This window comes from Lepisosteus platostomus, chromosome 14 (genome assembly GCF_059453375.1).
Source record: "Lepisosteus platostomus isolate fLepPlt1 chromosome 14, fLepPlt1.hap1, whole genome shotgun sequence".
In the NCBI taxonomy this organism is placed as follows: domain Eukaryota; kingdom Metazoa; phylum Chordata; class Actinopteri; order Semionotiformes; family Lepisosteidae; genus Lepisosteus; species Lepisosteus platostomus.
The window spans coordinates 34502372-34518657 of NC_142624.1; the positions used below are offsets into that span (position 1 = coordinate 34502372).

The 16286-nt window shown below is 53.7% G+C and overlaps 1 protein-coding gene across 3 annotated transcripts in view; it reads left to right on the top strand.

Annotated features, from left to right (window-relative positions):
* Positions 1 to 16286, top strand: part of kcnh3 (potassium voltage-gated channel, subfamily H (eag-related), member 3) — a 74591-nt gene that overhangs the window by 13183 nt on the left and 45122 nt on the right. The window contains exon 1 of one of the 3 annotated variants that reach the window (XM_088605843.1): positions 14262 to 14933. The exons of the other annotated variants lie outside the window; for them this stretch is intronic. Coding sequence (XP_088461969.1) covers positions 14864 to 14933 — 70 coding nt within the window. The 5' untranslated portion in view covers positions 14262 to 14863. Of the gene's footprint in view, positions 1 to 14261; positions 14934 to 16286 lie in introns of those variants that run through there. 3 annotated transcript variants of the gene reach the window in all.

Consider the following 16286-nt stretch of genomic DNA (forward strand, 5'->3'; position numbering starts at 1 on the left):
GACTTCACACAGGTCATTAAGAGCGAAGAACTGCAGGGGGCTGTTGTTGACTGAAGATCAGGCATGAGCATCAGTGTCCGAGAGGGCTCTTTTTAATCAGGTGACATCCGTTACACTTGCCTTAATTAAGCCCATGCTGTTCCCCAGTGACAATACAGCACAAACAGGCTTCATAGCCACGGTGTGGTACACAGGCATCACTAGAAAACGAACCAGTATTGCAGATTTTAGCAGTGTCTGTCACAGGCTGGTGTACGGTGTGAGACCGAGGTGTGCAGCACAGTGCAGGTAAGAACAGCAGAGCACAGGTGCCCACTCTGCTTTCTGCTCACTCGCCCGCTGGGGGTTTCGGCCCCCAGTCTCTCGGGACGCGTGTCAGAGGGGACGGGCACCCGTCCTGGCGGGATACTCGCTTGTCGGCCCCACAGCTGCGCTGGGGCCCCAGGTGGACCTTTCTGACCACCGAGAACCACTGTCAAGGCCTCCTGACCGCCCGGCCCTCCCCTCTCTCCCCCCGATCGCTCACAGCAGAGCCGCTCCGGGCTCCCTGCCGCCGCCGACGCCGTGCTGGACCTGAGGCCACTCTCCCTCGCACCTGCAGCCACGCTGCTGGCTTCTGGTCACGTAGGGCGTCTTCTGTCCCATGCTCTGCCCCCCTCTGTCCCATCAGCACCACTCCAGCCAGCCTGAGTTCATTAGCCTCACTGCATCACAGGCTCGAGGAGAAGGTGAGAGACAAGCTCGTTAATTTCTCTAACGAGAGGCGAGCCCTGTCTGAGCTGCGCAGGGAGCAGCCCGCGGTCTACCTCTCTCTCCCTCTCTCCCCGAGCACGCTGGTTCGAGCGCGGGCAGGGCGGTGTTCTGCAGAGGATGTGAGGAGAAAGGGAGAGAGGATTTCTTTCCAAGTGCTCCAGGCTCTCAAGCCAGTCCTGAGCCTGACATGGATCTGAGAGACCCAGACCTTTGGGTTTTGCGGTTTTCGGTGTTTTGTCCTGTGTGCTGAAACTGTTATCATGCGCTTTAACTGACCTGTCTGTGCCCCCCGGGACAAACCCAAGACTGTCCTCCTTAGGGAGTTAGGGTCAGTGTTGGGGTACAAGCAGGGATTGGGGTTACAAGGTACGAGTTTGCAGCACAGAGGAGGATTTGGCCTTCTCTCACTGGAGCTGCTGGTCAGGAGAGACTAGGAATACCTTCTTTACACAGAGAGTTGTGGGTGTCGTAAACAAGCACAGCTTTGTGGCATGGGCTCAGAAACGTCTGGATGAGAATCTTGTACGCTCAGGCGACATTTGTAACCAGATGAGCAAGACAGACCAAGATAGAGCAAGATAGATGAGGGAAGGTTATGCGCTCTTTCTCGAGATCCTGTATTTTTCCACAGCTGTTTTCCTGCATGTTTCAGGGAAATGTACCAGTGGTAGTTCGGGCAATTTAACAAATGAATCATTGAACAAAAGAGCTGTAAACTTTAATGGAGTGTGCTTGGAAAGCCCCATGGGGAGTATTCTGGGCCATGTCATCCTGCCAGGCAGGGGAGTGTGGTGATGTGTGGTCTGTGCTGTCTGTCCGAGGAAGCCGCCGAGCTGTGTTTAATCCAGCCGCGCGCGAGCAGAGCGGCAGAGCGATCTGCGCCTCTCAGCTCGGCGAAGGTACATTAGGCATTCACTCACCTTAATAACAGCCTTTCGTTACTGAGGTCCCGCATGTGAGTCTGAGGGCACGGCATCCAAAGTCACATTCAGACAGCTTTATTGGCATGACCAGTAACAGTGCTGCCAAAGCATATACAATCAATACAACACCTGCACACATATATAATACAAACACATCATAGGACATTTAACACAACATACAACACACGGAACATTACTGGGAGACAGGCGCACTGTTCCTCAGGCTGTGACAGGAGATCACATACTGGGCAGCCAGTTCAGCCGAGCTCCCTCCTCCCTCTCCCAGTGGAATTGCAAGATGTTCTGATTCTGGCAGGTGTGGGAATTCTGGGATTAGATTTGTTATTTGTTAGTCTGGTCCCAGAATATCTGTCACAGTGCAGCAGAAACTGCACCTCTGTCTCTATTTCTCCCCACTGGCAGTGGGAGCACAGCCTGTTCTCTCTGGGCAGCCAGGTCTGCCTGTGTCCATCTTCTACGGCCAGATTGTGGTCACTGAGCCTGTACTTTGTCAGGGTCTGTTTCTCCTTGCTGCTTCTTACTCTGGTCAGATATTCAGCTAGTGTGTACTGTCTGTTTAGGGTTGTGTAGTTCTGGAGTTTGTGTTGTGTTTGTGTGTGTGTCCCGGTGGGTGAGGTAGCGTTGTTTGGTTTGTGCTGTGATTTGGTTGGTTTTGAGTCGTGTTGTTGTAGCTGTGCTGTCCTGAGGCTGGCTAAGGGGGCTCTTCTCTTGGCTCAGCAGGGCCTTTTTGTAGAACGAATTCTGGTCACTGTTTCTGAAGTGTAACCGATTTCTGTTTGCTGTATTCTGTGTGTTGATAAGTAATGGGTATTGGCCTAATTCAGCCCTGTACGTGTTGGTAGGAGTTTTTCTCTGCACATGGAGGATGTTTTTTACAGGATTCAGTGTGCAGTTTCTATGGGGTGTTTGTCCCATTGAGTGTAGTCCTGGTCTGCGAGGGGAGCCCACACTTCACTGTCCTGTAGGGCAATGAGCTGGATTACACTTTCAAATATTCACAGCCAGTTTTCACAGGGGGGTTGATGTTGCAGAGCCTCCTTCTAATGGCGGAGAAAGCCCTGCGTGCCTTCTCCTTCAGTGCCTTCACTGCTAGGTTGAAACTCCCAGATGAGCTGTTGTCAGTCTGAGGTCTGTGTAGCTGGTTGTCTCTCCCTCCCCTCTTCCACCCTCTTTCATTCTCCTCTCAAATTCCCCTCCTTCTCCCCCTTTCACTCTCCTCTCCTCCTTCACCCTCTCCCTCCTCTCCCTCCTCTTTCTCCTCTCCTCCTTCACCCTCTCCCTCCTCTCCCTCCTCTCTCTCCTCCACCCTCTCTCCCTTCTCTCCTGTCTTCTTTCCTTCTTTCACCCTCTCTCTCCTCTTACTCCTCTTTCCTTTCTCCTCTGTCCTCTCCTTCTTCACCCCCTCTATCCTCTCTCTCCCCTCCCTCCCCTCCCTCCTCTCTCCTCTCCTCCTTCACCCTCTCACCCTCTCACTTTGTTTTCTCTCCCCCCTCTCTCTCTCGCCGTGTCCCGCTGGCGCCCCCACAGGCTGCAGTGCTGTGAGCGCACCCCTCTCCCCCTGCTGGGGGGGGGGGGGGGCAGATCAGACCCACCTGGCCTCTCTTCTGATTCCAGCCCTGCTGGCTGCAGGGGATGTAACGAGAGAATCTTTTCATCTCCGGAGCTGAAGGAAGATTAAAGTGGCTCAGTAGCCGTGCGGAGCAGTCAGGGAGGCTGGAGAGGCATGCTAAATCAGGCCTGCGCCAGGATGAGTTACCCTTCGCGATACTCGAAAATGTTTTTGATTGTGAGGTGGTTTTTTGAAGTTGCCAGTTCTAATTTCTAGCACGGTACGTGTGAATTACTTTTATGGCTTATTACTTTTTTAATAGGCCGGTGGTTCTTTTTTGAAGCCGTGCATTGTAATTATTTCATTACAGCGCTCTGCTCTACCAGCCTCCCCCGCTTGCTGTCCTGTCTCTGTCCACCGCGAGGGCGTGGCCAGAGGGCGGGAAACGCAAAGACAAATCAAGAACGGGGCGGCCCGCGGGATGCGCTGATGGCGTGTGCAGGCGTGACCGCTCAGTCTGCCAGCTGGGTCTTGTGGCCAGTTGCTTTCTCTCACTTGGCCCCTCTCGCCCCTCCGCCTTCCTGACTCGTCCGACTCCCCCGAGTCCCTGGAAATAAAATCCATCTATAAAATGCCGAGCCGGCGGCTCTGGAAGGCGGTGAGGCAGTGAGGCAGGATGTGCTGACAGGCCCAGCAGCCTGCCCCTTATTAACTCAGCCCTCCTGGGACAGCTGGGCTGATGAATCTAAGCCCTAGAACCTGGGACAGTACTGGTCAGTATCAGGAAGGGAGGCCTGGTGTTGGGGGACCAGTAGGTGGTGCTCTTCCATCTGGACCAGGATGTCCCTGGACCGATGCCCGCTGTGCTGTAGGAGCTCCTGATGACTTGGTCGTTAAAGATCCTGTTCGTAAGACTAGGAGTGTTAGCCCTGGGGTCCGGGCTGGAGTCCACTCTGGGCTTGAGCACCCTGGCCTTGAATCTGAGTCACCTGATGAGTACTACAGATGCCTTTCTCCTGCTTTATCGTGCTCTCCCTGGGCCTTACCACTTTGCCCTGTGTTTTCACACGTTATACTTTGGGGGGGGTTGGGTGACCTTATTAAATCTCCCGTCTCCCAGAGTTGTCCCTGGGGACTGGGGACGGCTGCTGATGAGCACAGAGGAGAGAAGAGGTGTGCGTGGGAGGGTGGGGGTTAATGCATTTGAAATGCCTGCGGGGGTCTTGATATCGTCGAGGAGGATGGAGCTGGCACTCAACAGTTTCGTTGGGTCGTTTTTCTCATTTGGAACCCCCCCACCCCCCAAAGGTGCTCGTGCTCGCTGCCTCACTGCGCCGTGAGTGGCATTAAATTGAGCTGAAGTCCGACTCAGTTGCAGGTCTGGTGCCCAGAGCAGCTTCCAGTTTAGCCTGAAGACCGGAGAGACAATGTGGGATTTCCATAATGAGCGTCACCATTCGAGACACAGAAGGTTAAATTAGAAAGACAAGGACAAAGGATCTCAGGTGCAAAGCGGTTCCGATTATTATCAGTTGTTAATTAGGCTGACGGCTGTGCTCCTGGCCGTGTCAGTAGCGACTCAGAGGGGATATAGCTGTCAGAGTCCGATGCTTCTCGACCGGTCGAGCCGCGTGAGAGAGCAGTGCAGCGTGAATGGCGTGATGCAGTGCTGAGCACGCTCACGAGGCAGCCGGCAATGTCCAGTCAGGTGGAGCGCTGGGCAGTCCAGGACAGGACTGCCCCCCTGCCGCCCGGACCCGTCCTGACACAGGCCTCTCCCGCAGGATCCCGTGACGGGACTCGGGACACCGCAGCCGAATGTGGAGGGAATATCTGTCCTGTGAAAATGCTTTATGAGCACGAAGAAGCCACTGCGAAAGGAGGGAAGAAGGGCTTTAGGGGTTTTGTTCAAGAAAAATGCACGTGGGCCCTAAATCCAGCACTTTCTGACTGTTGTTTTGCTCCCTGGATGTGCCCATCTGTGTTGATCGTAGGGGCCGAAATCCTCTTTGGTTTTCGGACGGTCGGGCCGCTGCTGGAGTCTTGTCAAGCAACTCGACAGCGTGTGTATAATAATGTATAATGTTTCTTTATTAGCCCTATACAATTTCTTGCATTAGGAATTTGTCTTTTCGCATACCCCAGCTTTTCTCCATGGAGACACAGACACACAGACAGGGAGAGAAGCTTGGGGTCAGAGCACAGGGTCGGCCATTGTACGGCACCCCTGGAGCAGTTGGGGTTGAGGGCCTTGCTCAGGGGCCCAACAGAGTAGGATTCCTCTGCCAGCCGCGGGATTTGAATCGGCAACCTTCCGGTCACAGGCGCAGATCCTGAGCCACAGAGCCACCGCTCCGCCCCGTGTGAGTGGTGGTGGCGGCCTGTGTATCGGCGGTCTAAGCTGCAATCACATGGCTTTGTCTTCTGCCCCGAGGGGGTAATTACCGTCTTGCCCCCCCCTCCTCTGCTCCTCACAGTGACACGGCCCCATCAGTGCCTCCAGCAGGGATGAGCGTGTGCACGGTGTTGGAAAAGAATTAAGAACGGGCTTATTAGGCAGCTAGCTCCTTGGTCCAGTTTATCTGATGATATTGAAGTATTCGGGCAGTTTAATACAGAACGTCGTAACGGTAACACAACTCTGAGAAGAGTGTATTTGTAGAAGGGGAAAGAGGAACAGAGGCACAGCGTCTGAGTGGCCCTGTTGGCGATATGTTTAAGGTAAAGTAATGTCACATTGGGAGATTCTTCATTACATACAGCGCATGCCGGAGTGACCACAGGAAGAGCGTGAGAAATGGAGAAATTGCCATCAAAGTTTAATTCATGTGCCATGAAAGTGACTTCAGAAGCTTTTAGTAGCGCTTTTTTGTCAGGCAGTGTACTTTTCCACATCTGCGCGAGCACAGAAGAGCCGCTCGTTTCTCTTCCCCCGCTCCCCGGGGTTCGGACGGGTTCGGAAATTGGCGGAGCTGGAGTGCTCTCACGTGCACGCGCTCCTTCCCATGAGCCCCCGCTCTCGGCCGGCAGCGCGCGCCGGAACGCCGGGGATATCTGCTCACCGTGGAAAATTCTCGTGCTGGCTCCTTCTCTAAACTGCTATCCTCTGCGGGCCGGACTCCAAAAGGAGGCTGAAAGATACAGATCTGGTTCTTTTTATAGCAACACCTTGCATTGCTTTTTTGAATGATGCCATGAGTGGGGATGAGAAGAGTCGAGTGGAAGGCTCTGCACTGTCCTGTACGTGGGTGTGGACGGACTGTCCTGCCCGCACTCCTCCTCTCACCCATCGGTCTCTCGCACCAATTTACCCTGACCGCTGCTTTCGTCATATACGGCATCTCTCCTGTCAAACTTCCTCCTGACGTGTTTGACAGGATCTGGGCCGTGGTGAACAGTGGGAAAGACGCCCTGTGGAGAGTGAGGAACATGGGGCTGTTCAAAGGCATCGAGGTCCCAGTCAAGGCAGCAGGTAGCCTGGCCCTGTTCATCACCCGAGAGAACTATTACCTCAGAGATCTGTGGAGAGAAGGGAGGGAGGAAGCAGAAAATCTGTGGGAAATAGAGAGCATAGGTCAATATCTCAAGAAACTGTGAAAAACATTATCATGTTTAAGTACAGAATGTGATTTGCACCAGAAAAAAAGAAATTGTTGCTATGTAACTAGGTACCGTGTCAAAATGTAATGAGATGTGATCATATATACTGTTTTAAGTATGTATATTAATGTAAAGCTTTCCAAAGCTTTCCAATTTGTGATGTCCTGTATTTTTTTGTGAAAAGAAAATAAAGTTCTTAAAAATCGAAATCGGTCGCCCACTCCCCTCTGCTCCCTTCGGGTGTAGCGGCGTGTCCTCTGCCTCCGGGCGTTCCTAAATCCCAACCCCCCCGACAGCGGAGTCAGGCACCGTCGGACCTGCTGCAGTCGAAAATAAAAGCTCGCTCTCCAGACGTTCCAGCTGTGCTCATGAGCCGTCTGGGGCCCCCAGTTCAAATCCTGCGGTGCTGTCTGCGGGGAGTTTGCACGTTCTGCCCGTGTCTGCGTGGGTTTCCTCCGTGCGGGCTGGTTTTCTGATGGCTCTCCGGTTTTGTGCTGGAAAACGTGTGGGGTTAGAGTTTCCTAGAAAGGGTGGCGGGTTCTTTTTGCAGCAGAGCCGTGGGGATCTGGTTCCCTGGGATCGGTCACGAAGCGGCTTGAGGGCCTGGGGGTCAGAGAGCAACCGAGACGCTGAACCAGCGGACAGGCGCCTGCGGCTCCGTGTCTGTTTTCGCAGACAGCAGAAGCCTGCTTGTCCTGCGGACGTCCTCGCTGCCCGACTCTCTCTCTGTCCCTTTATCTCTGCTCCCCCTCCCTCTGCCCGTGTCTGCAGGCCCTGTTGCTGCGCTACCTGTCGGGATCGGTCTCGGTATTGATCTCCCATTGATCGCTCGCAGTATCATAGCACCTCGGTGACCCTCCACCCTGCCTTCCCATCAGACCTCAGCTCTGACGCATCCAATCACAGCGCAGGGCAGGGCAGAGTAGCCCCTGGCAACAGCTGAACGTGGCCACCTGACATTTGTCCTCCTCTAACTGAGGCTGCAATAATTGCAGACCCCTCTGCGCACTCATTAAGAAACTCTCTGCCATGAGGCATCAGTTAAAACGCAGCAGAAGCTCGGTGAGGCGTAAAGCCAGCCTTTAATATGTAGTGCAGGGTTATGCGTCTGTTTAGGAAGATAAGCCAAAGTGAGAGTTCTAATATAGTTCAATCACAACGTGTGGGAATGGGCACAGTAGCCAGTGCTGTCCCCCACCTGTTGCACTAGTTGGTCTGACCCTCAGTGCTCTCTCTGGCTCTCGCTGGCCCCCTGTGCTACAGAGCTCCTGACGCTGGGGGCAGTGTGGCGTTTGAGGGGCCCCAGGGCTGGGCAGCAGAACCCTGCTTCCACAGAGCCGTGACCCGACAGGTTTCGTAGCCCACCCCTGCAATCAGAAACTCTGAAACACTGGGAGCAATATCATTTTGGCCCCTGAAGCAGATGATCTCCAAACCTCTTCAGTGAGGAATACGATAACCCTGAGCTCTCAGTGACCGCAGCTGACCAATTCCTGACCGCTAAGTGACGTATTGCACTTGAGCAGAACTCACATGCAGCCCAGGTCCTTGGCCACTGATGGTGTGAGGTGTGTCCCCGTGGCTCTCCAGGAGCAGGGCTGGCCACCCGGGGCCATAGGGTATTATAATGAAGAACACATTGCAATGACATGCACAACTCTGGCTAATAGTGCAAATACCCTGCGATGAACTTGAACAAGTGTGTTTCTGTGCCCCTATGCACGCATTTCCACATTTCCCGTGTGCAGGCGTCAGGAGGAAGAAGGAGGCTGGGAAGCGGAGCGCAGAGAGACCGGGTGCCGGGAAGAACAGCAGTTTGAGTCTCCACACGCACTCCACCCCCCACCCCCACAACAACAACAACAACACACACCCAGGGCTGACCGACACACCACAACGATGCCGGCCAGCTGCACCCCACGTACACAACCAGTCCACGCACCGCGCTCATCTAAGAGCTCCGGCCTCTGCAGAATATATGAAAAGGGCAAAACTCGAATGTTTCTCGTCTTGCAGCAGCTGTCTGCTGTCCGTTATGTACTGTCCGCTCATCCTCTCCGCTTCATCAGTATTCACAGTGGGAGGCAGGTTGCAAGTTCATTGGGGAGACGAATGAAACTCTGCGTGCTGCCCTTTACTGACCCCCACCTCTCAGACACTGCCTTTTTAAATAACTTTCCTGGCCACTCCAACAGGCTGCTTTGCCTGCCTCTCCCTCCCTGATCTCATTAATCCTCCCCGATTTGTTTCTGCTGCCGGTAATTGAATTACTGGGCTGGTAACCGACAGCCACCGACTGGAGAGTCTGTCGGTCTTTTCTGTCTCTTTCTGTTTCTGTTTCCCTATCCATCTCTCTTCGCCTCTCCGGTCGATTCTCGAGCTCTTTACTGGCACAACAAAACAGATGTGTTGATTTGCGAAAGGACTTTGGCAAATATCTATACTATCTAATTCACCAGGCCTAGCTAGAATCTGCAGAGGAACAAGCAAAGGAGCAGGTAAAGGTTTATTCCAGGCTGAAAAAGAGAAGAAAAGACACAACGTTTCGGCTGTGGAGCCTTCTTCGCCGAGTCTCCTCATGAGTGTGACGGCTCCAGAGCCAAAAAGTTGTGTGTCTTTTCTTCTCTCTTCAGCCTGGAATAAACCTTTACCTGCTCCCTTGCAGCCACCTGCTTGAGCCAATTAACTACAATCTGACAAGCTCTTGCTTGGAAACTGGAACTGTCTTGTGGGATCTTTTGTGTATATAAAGTCAAAGTTAAAAGCCCCTTTACACACTCATCACACAGATGGTTTCGTCTCCAAACTACTGTAATAGTTGATACCCACAATTCATAGGGACTTGAATGTGCAAGTCTGTGTGTGTGATCAAGGACTGTTAATGAGTGTGCAGGTTTGTGTGTGTGATCAAGGACTGTTACTGAGTGTGCAGGTCTGTGTGTGTGACCAAGGGTCATCATTGGGTGTGCAGGTCTGTGTCTGTGATCAAGGACTGTTACTGAGTGTGCAGGTCTGTGTGTGTGATCAAGGGTCATTACTGAGTATGGAGGTCTGTGTGTGTGATCAAGGGTCATTACTGAGTGTGCAGGTCTGTGTGTGTGATCAAGGACTGTTACTAAGTGTGCAGGTCTGTGTGTGTGATCAAGGACTGTTACTGAGTGTGCAGGTCTGTGTGTGTGATCAAGGGTCATCACTGGGTGTGCAGCTTAATAACAGTGTCTTTTCTCTTTATCAGCCTGTCACTTTATCGACAGCAGGAGATTTATAAATGCACATTTCAGCATTTCAAACCAGCATTGCATAGTTCCAAGATGCTAAATGCAAGTTTTCCTATCCTGACCATGTTCCCCGTGTGCTTGTTAGAATCTTTTTGCTCATCCAGCCATCTCTTGAACAATCCCAGGCTAATGCTTCATCCTCACAGCTGGAGAGTTTGTTTATCCCATCTCTCCCAAGACTGTGGATAAGTGTTTCCTGGGTTCATGTCCAAACACAGCAGCACTTAGTTTGCTCTTGTCTTCTCCGGTCTTCTTTTGATCTTAGAAAATGTACACAAAGCCCAGAGCATCACTTGTATTTACTCCAGGGCTTATATGTCTGTAAGACAAACACACACCCACAAGTCAGTGATGTTGTAACTCTCTGTAGAGTCTGGGAGTCTCGGAAAGGAGACAAATTCATGTATCTCTCAGTAATATGATAGATAGATCCCCTCAGAACTGACGTCTCTTTGTTTCATGCTTGACTGTCAGCGGTTAGATGCAGCAGGCTTTAAATATTGCTTCTTGGGAGCGGTGATTTGCTTTCATGGCAGGCGTGAGGCATGCTGTGCTGTGCTCTATAACAAGGGAAGAGGAACAGCTTCCCTTCCCACAGGCCTCGTTCGCCCCTCAGACACGGCGCAGTCAAGATGTCAGCTGACCGTGATGCCCTTTCCCCCCTGTCCTGGTCCTGCTCTCTCTTTGTTTCTGCTGCAGCACCAAAAGCCGCAGAACATAGGGGAAGCACCGACCGCGGTGAGTGTAGAAAAGCAGAGTGAAAATGTGGCGAGTTCCGGAGCAGAATGCAGGAAAGCATACTGAAGTGTGGGACGTGGATTGGTGAAGCACTGCTGCTCCGGAATTGAGCTTCTTCTGTGTGGAGTTTGCATGCGTTTGGGTTTTCCGAGTCTGCGTGTCTGCGAGACTGCGTGTCTGCGCATGTGAGTGTCTGCGAGTCTGCGTGTCTGCGCATTTGAGCGTCTCCGAGTCTGCTTGTCTGCGCATGTGAGTGTCTGTGTGTCTGCGAGTCTGCGAGTCTGCATGTCTGCGCATGTAAGTGTCTGATGAAAAGATGAAAACCAGTATAGCCGCCAGGCATCCGCCAGATGGCCACTGTGCACCAGATGACTGCTATATCGGTTTTCACCTGCACTGTGCACCAGGTGAACACTGGAATGGTTTCAATGTTGTAGAGGGCTACGTGGCTTTGTATATCGCTTGTGACACATGAATATATCATTTTTAAATATTATGCAAATCACATAACTGAAACTAAACAGTAAAACAAAGCTGAGCCTGATGTGTAAAAGGCTGTTATTGGACATACAGTACTGCCCTCATAGTCAGCAGGACATCAGAAATGCACACTTGATGTACTCAGGTGGTTATTGACAGAGCCAGCCTCAGCGGGTTCTTCTGCTCTTAATTCATTAACAGCGGGGGGGAAAAGCTAATGAGCTAGAATTCGCTCCGTGGCATCCTGACTTCCAGAGCTCTTCCTTACTCTCTCGGCCTGTGTTTCTCAGGGCACAGCTTCCCAGTTCACCCCTCTCAGCAGCCTTCTCCACCCTGGTGCTGTAGCTGCAAAAGAGCAGCTGAAAGGCTGTGTCACTGCCACTCTTTCAGTTGCAGATAAAACTAACATGAAAATACATTTCCAAACTGCTGTATGCTTCTTCTTGTAAATATGAACAGCCTCACAGAACAGTACATACTGCCCACGCTGAGAGACACAGCCTAGAATTGGTTTCCCTGAGAGCATTAAATCCAGCGAGCTGAATTATTCCTCGTTCTCCGTTCCTTAATGAGCGTGGATGTGGACATTGCGTGCACGGCGCAGCTCATTCAAAAACATGAGCATTTGATCTGATTATCTCCTGGGCTGCACGTCCTAGCGGCGTCACAAACACGCAGCGAGCCTTTATCACAAAGCAAACACTTCGACGTCGGCGCGCGGCACATCAGCGGCGCCGAGCTCGACTGGCAGAAGGGCGGTGGTCCACAGGGCTGGGCACGGGGCAGGGAGGTCTTGTTGCGGTTCGTTGGCCCGCTGTCGGTGTTTCCAGCCCGTCCTGAGCCAGTTAAAGAGCCCCTACCCTGTGACAGGTGAAACGACACAACGCGCACAACAAAAAACTCGGTTTACAGCTTCCACGGCAGTGGGACTGCAGAACAGGAGCAGCTCTGGCCTGACTCAGCGATCAGGGGGTCCTTTCCCTCCGGCAGGCAGGTCACGCACCTGGTTGGACAGGCACGGCGCCTCTGGAAGCGGAGGGGAGCCCCGCAGGTACCAGCCGCCAGGCAACTTGGCCCGCGGTTTCAGAGGCAGGAGCTGCCGTCAGTCATTTCAGGCGTTGGACCCAGACTTGCATGCCTGCCTCTGTACACGCCTCAACGTGCGCTGACACACGTGCACCTCCGCCTGGGACCCAGCCTGGGTGCTGGGAGCCCCTGTGTTCGTTTCCGGCTCCTCCGGCGCGGGGGCATCGTTGGTCCGGACTGGGCCGGGCTCTGCTCTGTCCGAAGGGTCTGAGCGGCTCTCTCTCTCTCCGCGGTTCCCTGCTCCCTGGGGCAGCCTGCGCCCGTGGCGTTTGAGCGTGGGAGACAGCGCTGGGGACATTGGTGTGGGTTGGTCAGGCTGGGGCTTGCTGTTCTTCCTCACACAGAGGGTGAGAGGAACAGCCCAGGACGATGAGGGACAGGGCGTTGAGTCTGTGAAGCTTATGGAGCTTATGGTACCGTGCTTGAAATATCCAATACCTTGTGCTGGTTAACACAGATTCCGAAAGACAAACGAAGTGTTGTTTTGTGCCTGGCAGGAGACCCAGTTATCTCTGTGCCTGGGCCCCACCTTCTGGTGTCTGCCAGCGTGTTTTTAATCCTACACATTCTCCAGCCCTAGTGTCCATTCCCACTGTCCAGGTCCACTGACCACTTTGTCCACTTCCAGTGTCCAGTCCCGATGACCAAGCCCAGGTATGAAAAGCCCCCTGTGCCCATGCGTCCAGTGTTCAGTCCTGCTGACCAAGCCCAGTGTGAAAAGCCCCCTGTGTCCAGTCCTGCTGACCAAGCCCAGTGTGAAAAGCCCCCTGTGTCCAGTGTCCAGTCCTGCTGACCAAGCCCAGTGTGAAAAGCCCCCTGTGTCCAGTGTCCAGTCCTGCTGACCAAGCCCAGTCTGAAAAGCCCCCTGTGTCCAGTGTCCACTCCTGCTGACCAAGCCCAGTGTGAAAAGCCCCCTGTGCCCATGTGTCCAGTGTCCAGTCCCACTGACCAAGCCCAGTGTGAAAACCCCCCTGTGTCCAGTGTCCAGTCCTGCTGGCCAAGCCCGTGTGCCCGTGCCCGTGCCCAGCCTGTGGGACTCCCTGCTCTCCCCAGCAGCTTCACAGTTAAAGGGCTGATGGCAGTATTTCACGCTCCAGTTTTCACTGCGGGGGAGGTGTGACACGCCGCCTGGGTGCCGTCTCTGCCTGGCTGAGCCAGCGAGGGGGGAGGGGCTGTCTTGCGGGAGCAGGGAGGGGGTCGGGATTAAAGGCCGACTGGCGCCCGGGGGAGGGAGACTTTGCCCCTCTTGAGGAAAAGGGGGACAGACGCGCCCGACACGCGGCGCTGGGCACAGAGGGTGGACACTGAACCCTGCCGCTCTGGAGTGGAGAGTCACAGACTCTGCCCCCCGCCTTCCCCCTGCCGGGCGCGAGCGAATTCAGAAACCCGCAGACATATTTTATCCTGTCTCATCGTAAGTAATTGCACCGCAGTTGCTTGCAATTTCTAACGTATTACCCCGCAGCCTAGATCATTTGCAAAATGATAACTCGTTTAATTTTAATTGTGCCGGATCATCTGCTTCTCCCCCCGTCCCCCGATGTGTCTGGTGTCAGACACCAGACAGGTGCAGGCTGGCCCTGTGGTCCCAGTGACTGCGAGCTGGGACTGGTGGAAAGATAAGAGAACAAGAGGAGAAATCAGTCTTCAAGAAGACCGTTGATTCCTCTGTCCTTGGTGCAGCTGGATGCTGGCCTGTCTTAATCCTACCCCTGCTCTATCGCCCCCCCCCTGCCCAGCTGTCCAGAAGCAGGCCCAGGCTCCCAGCAGCAGTCCCTGCTTGCACAGCAATCCCATGATCCTCGGCACACAGAGGCTGGTGGGACGGGAGGAGTTTCACTTTCGTTCGCTGGCTCCTGTGGGACGAGCGGCATCGCGATCGAGGCAGTGGCGCCATCAGCCGCGCGGCGGTCCCCCCTCCGCCCCAGCGATTGGCAGGGGTCGGAAAAACAGCCCCTGTTCTGGAGCCCTGAGTCACACCGCTGTGAAGCCGACATCAAAGGCCTGTGAGTCAGCGCGCAGACAGAGCTAAAAGTGTCGGCGTGTGGGCACAGGTTCTGATGTCTGGGTTTGTCACAGGAGAGGCCGAGAGGAGGGGACCGGAGGGGCAGGCGGGTCTTCTCCGAATCTGTGAGGGGATGCTGCGGATCCGCGGCAGGTACATCCCGCACCCTGGACAGGACGTGCAAACCCCCCTGCAGTTTCGTTCCGCACCGCGGAAATGGCGGCTCCTTCTGCACTCGGCTTGTCTTTGCACCTCACTCTCCTTTCAATTACTCGTTTATTTTTACATCGTTTTGCATGACACATTTTGTCGAAACTGAGCACCTCTTGCGACGTCATTGGTGTAGAAGAGAAATGCACTGCGAGGAAGCGGGTGTGTGTGGTTGACGGTGGCCGTGCTGCGATGCAGAGTTTGGGGGAGCAGCAGGTGAATGACCTCTCCAGCCTGGGTCTCCACAGTAACCCAGGTGTCTGCAGCGGGCTGCGAGACGAGGTGTACAGGTGATTATTACCGACACCGAGGTCAGACAGAGCGGTTTCCAGTTCACCCCCTCCCTGCTCTGCTCCCTGGCTGCGTCTCTCTCTCTCTCTTTCACTTTTCCTCCCCCGTCCCTCTGGCTCTCACTTCTCCTTTCACACCGTCAGATGGTCCCATGATCACCAGACTAGCTTCCCAGTGCTAGTCTGCACACAGTGCTCTCTCTGCCTTCGCTATGCACCCCTCGCCTCCTCTTGCACCAGAGAGTCCAGCCGTCAGCTGCTCTCTGCTGTCCTGGTCCTGTGAAGGCAGTGTTCTCTGTTCTCAGCTGAGATAATTGTGGTGCGATGTGCTGTTCCACACTGCTCTGTGCTGTGATGGAGCAGGTAGCCTGTTCTTTTGATTGAGATCAGTGTGGTACACTGTGCTGTTCCACACTGCTCTGTGCTGTGATGGAGCAGGTGGTCTGTTCTTTTGATTGAGATCAGTGTGGTACACTGTGCTGTTCCATGCTGCTCTGTACTCTGTGCAGTTACTAAGCATTCCCTGAGTTTGTCTCCCTGAGGAGTAATTCAGTAGCCACTGGCAGTACATATTTTTTTCTAAAAAGTTCTTTAAAATATTAATATAGTAGTGGTGTGTACAATGAATAATTCCTGCTGTAGATTTTTGCCTTAGGATAGTTTGAAATAATAATATAAATAATAATCACAGCATTTATGTAGCACTTTTCCTCCCAGATCATCCCAAAGCACTTTTCACACACTTTTCAAACAGCTTCTCCAGCCGAATTAAAGGAGAACTTTAGAGGGACCAGCCTGAATTTAGCCAGAGAACCAAGATTAACATGAACACCCTAGACTTTCTTATACTGGGTTCTTCAATGTCCTGGCAGTCAGTTATGTCCTAGCAGTCTCATCCAAAGGAAGGCACCTCTTTCAACACAGTGTCTGCAGTTACCGTCCCCGGCATTGGACTGGAAATTCTAGTCCAGAGGGAAGAGCACCACCTACTGGTCACCACGCCACAGCAATATAAAGCAGTGAAGCTTCTGAGAGTGAACGGCTGAACCCTTGAGTGTACGTGCAGTGGAGGCAGGTAGCTCTGTGCCCTCACGAGCTGGACTGGGCCTCGCGGGGCCCTGCTGCAGCTGCTCACGATGTACCACACTGTTCTTTTCCCTCCAACATCCTGGCCCTGCGTCGGCACAGCGCGGCCCTCTCTGCTGCCCCCTGCTGTTTCTCCCGCAGTCTGGCGCGCAGCTGTGCCAGGAGCGCCCCCCTTCACCCCACCCGCTTGCTCTCGCGGCAGAGTGGGAGTGTGGATAAATCGGGCGCCTGGCAGCAGAAACCGTCCCTCGTTAGGCTAATCGCTGA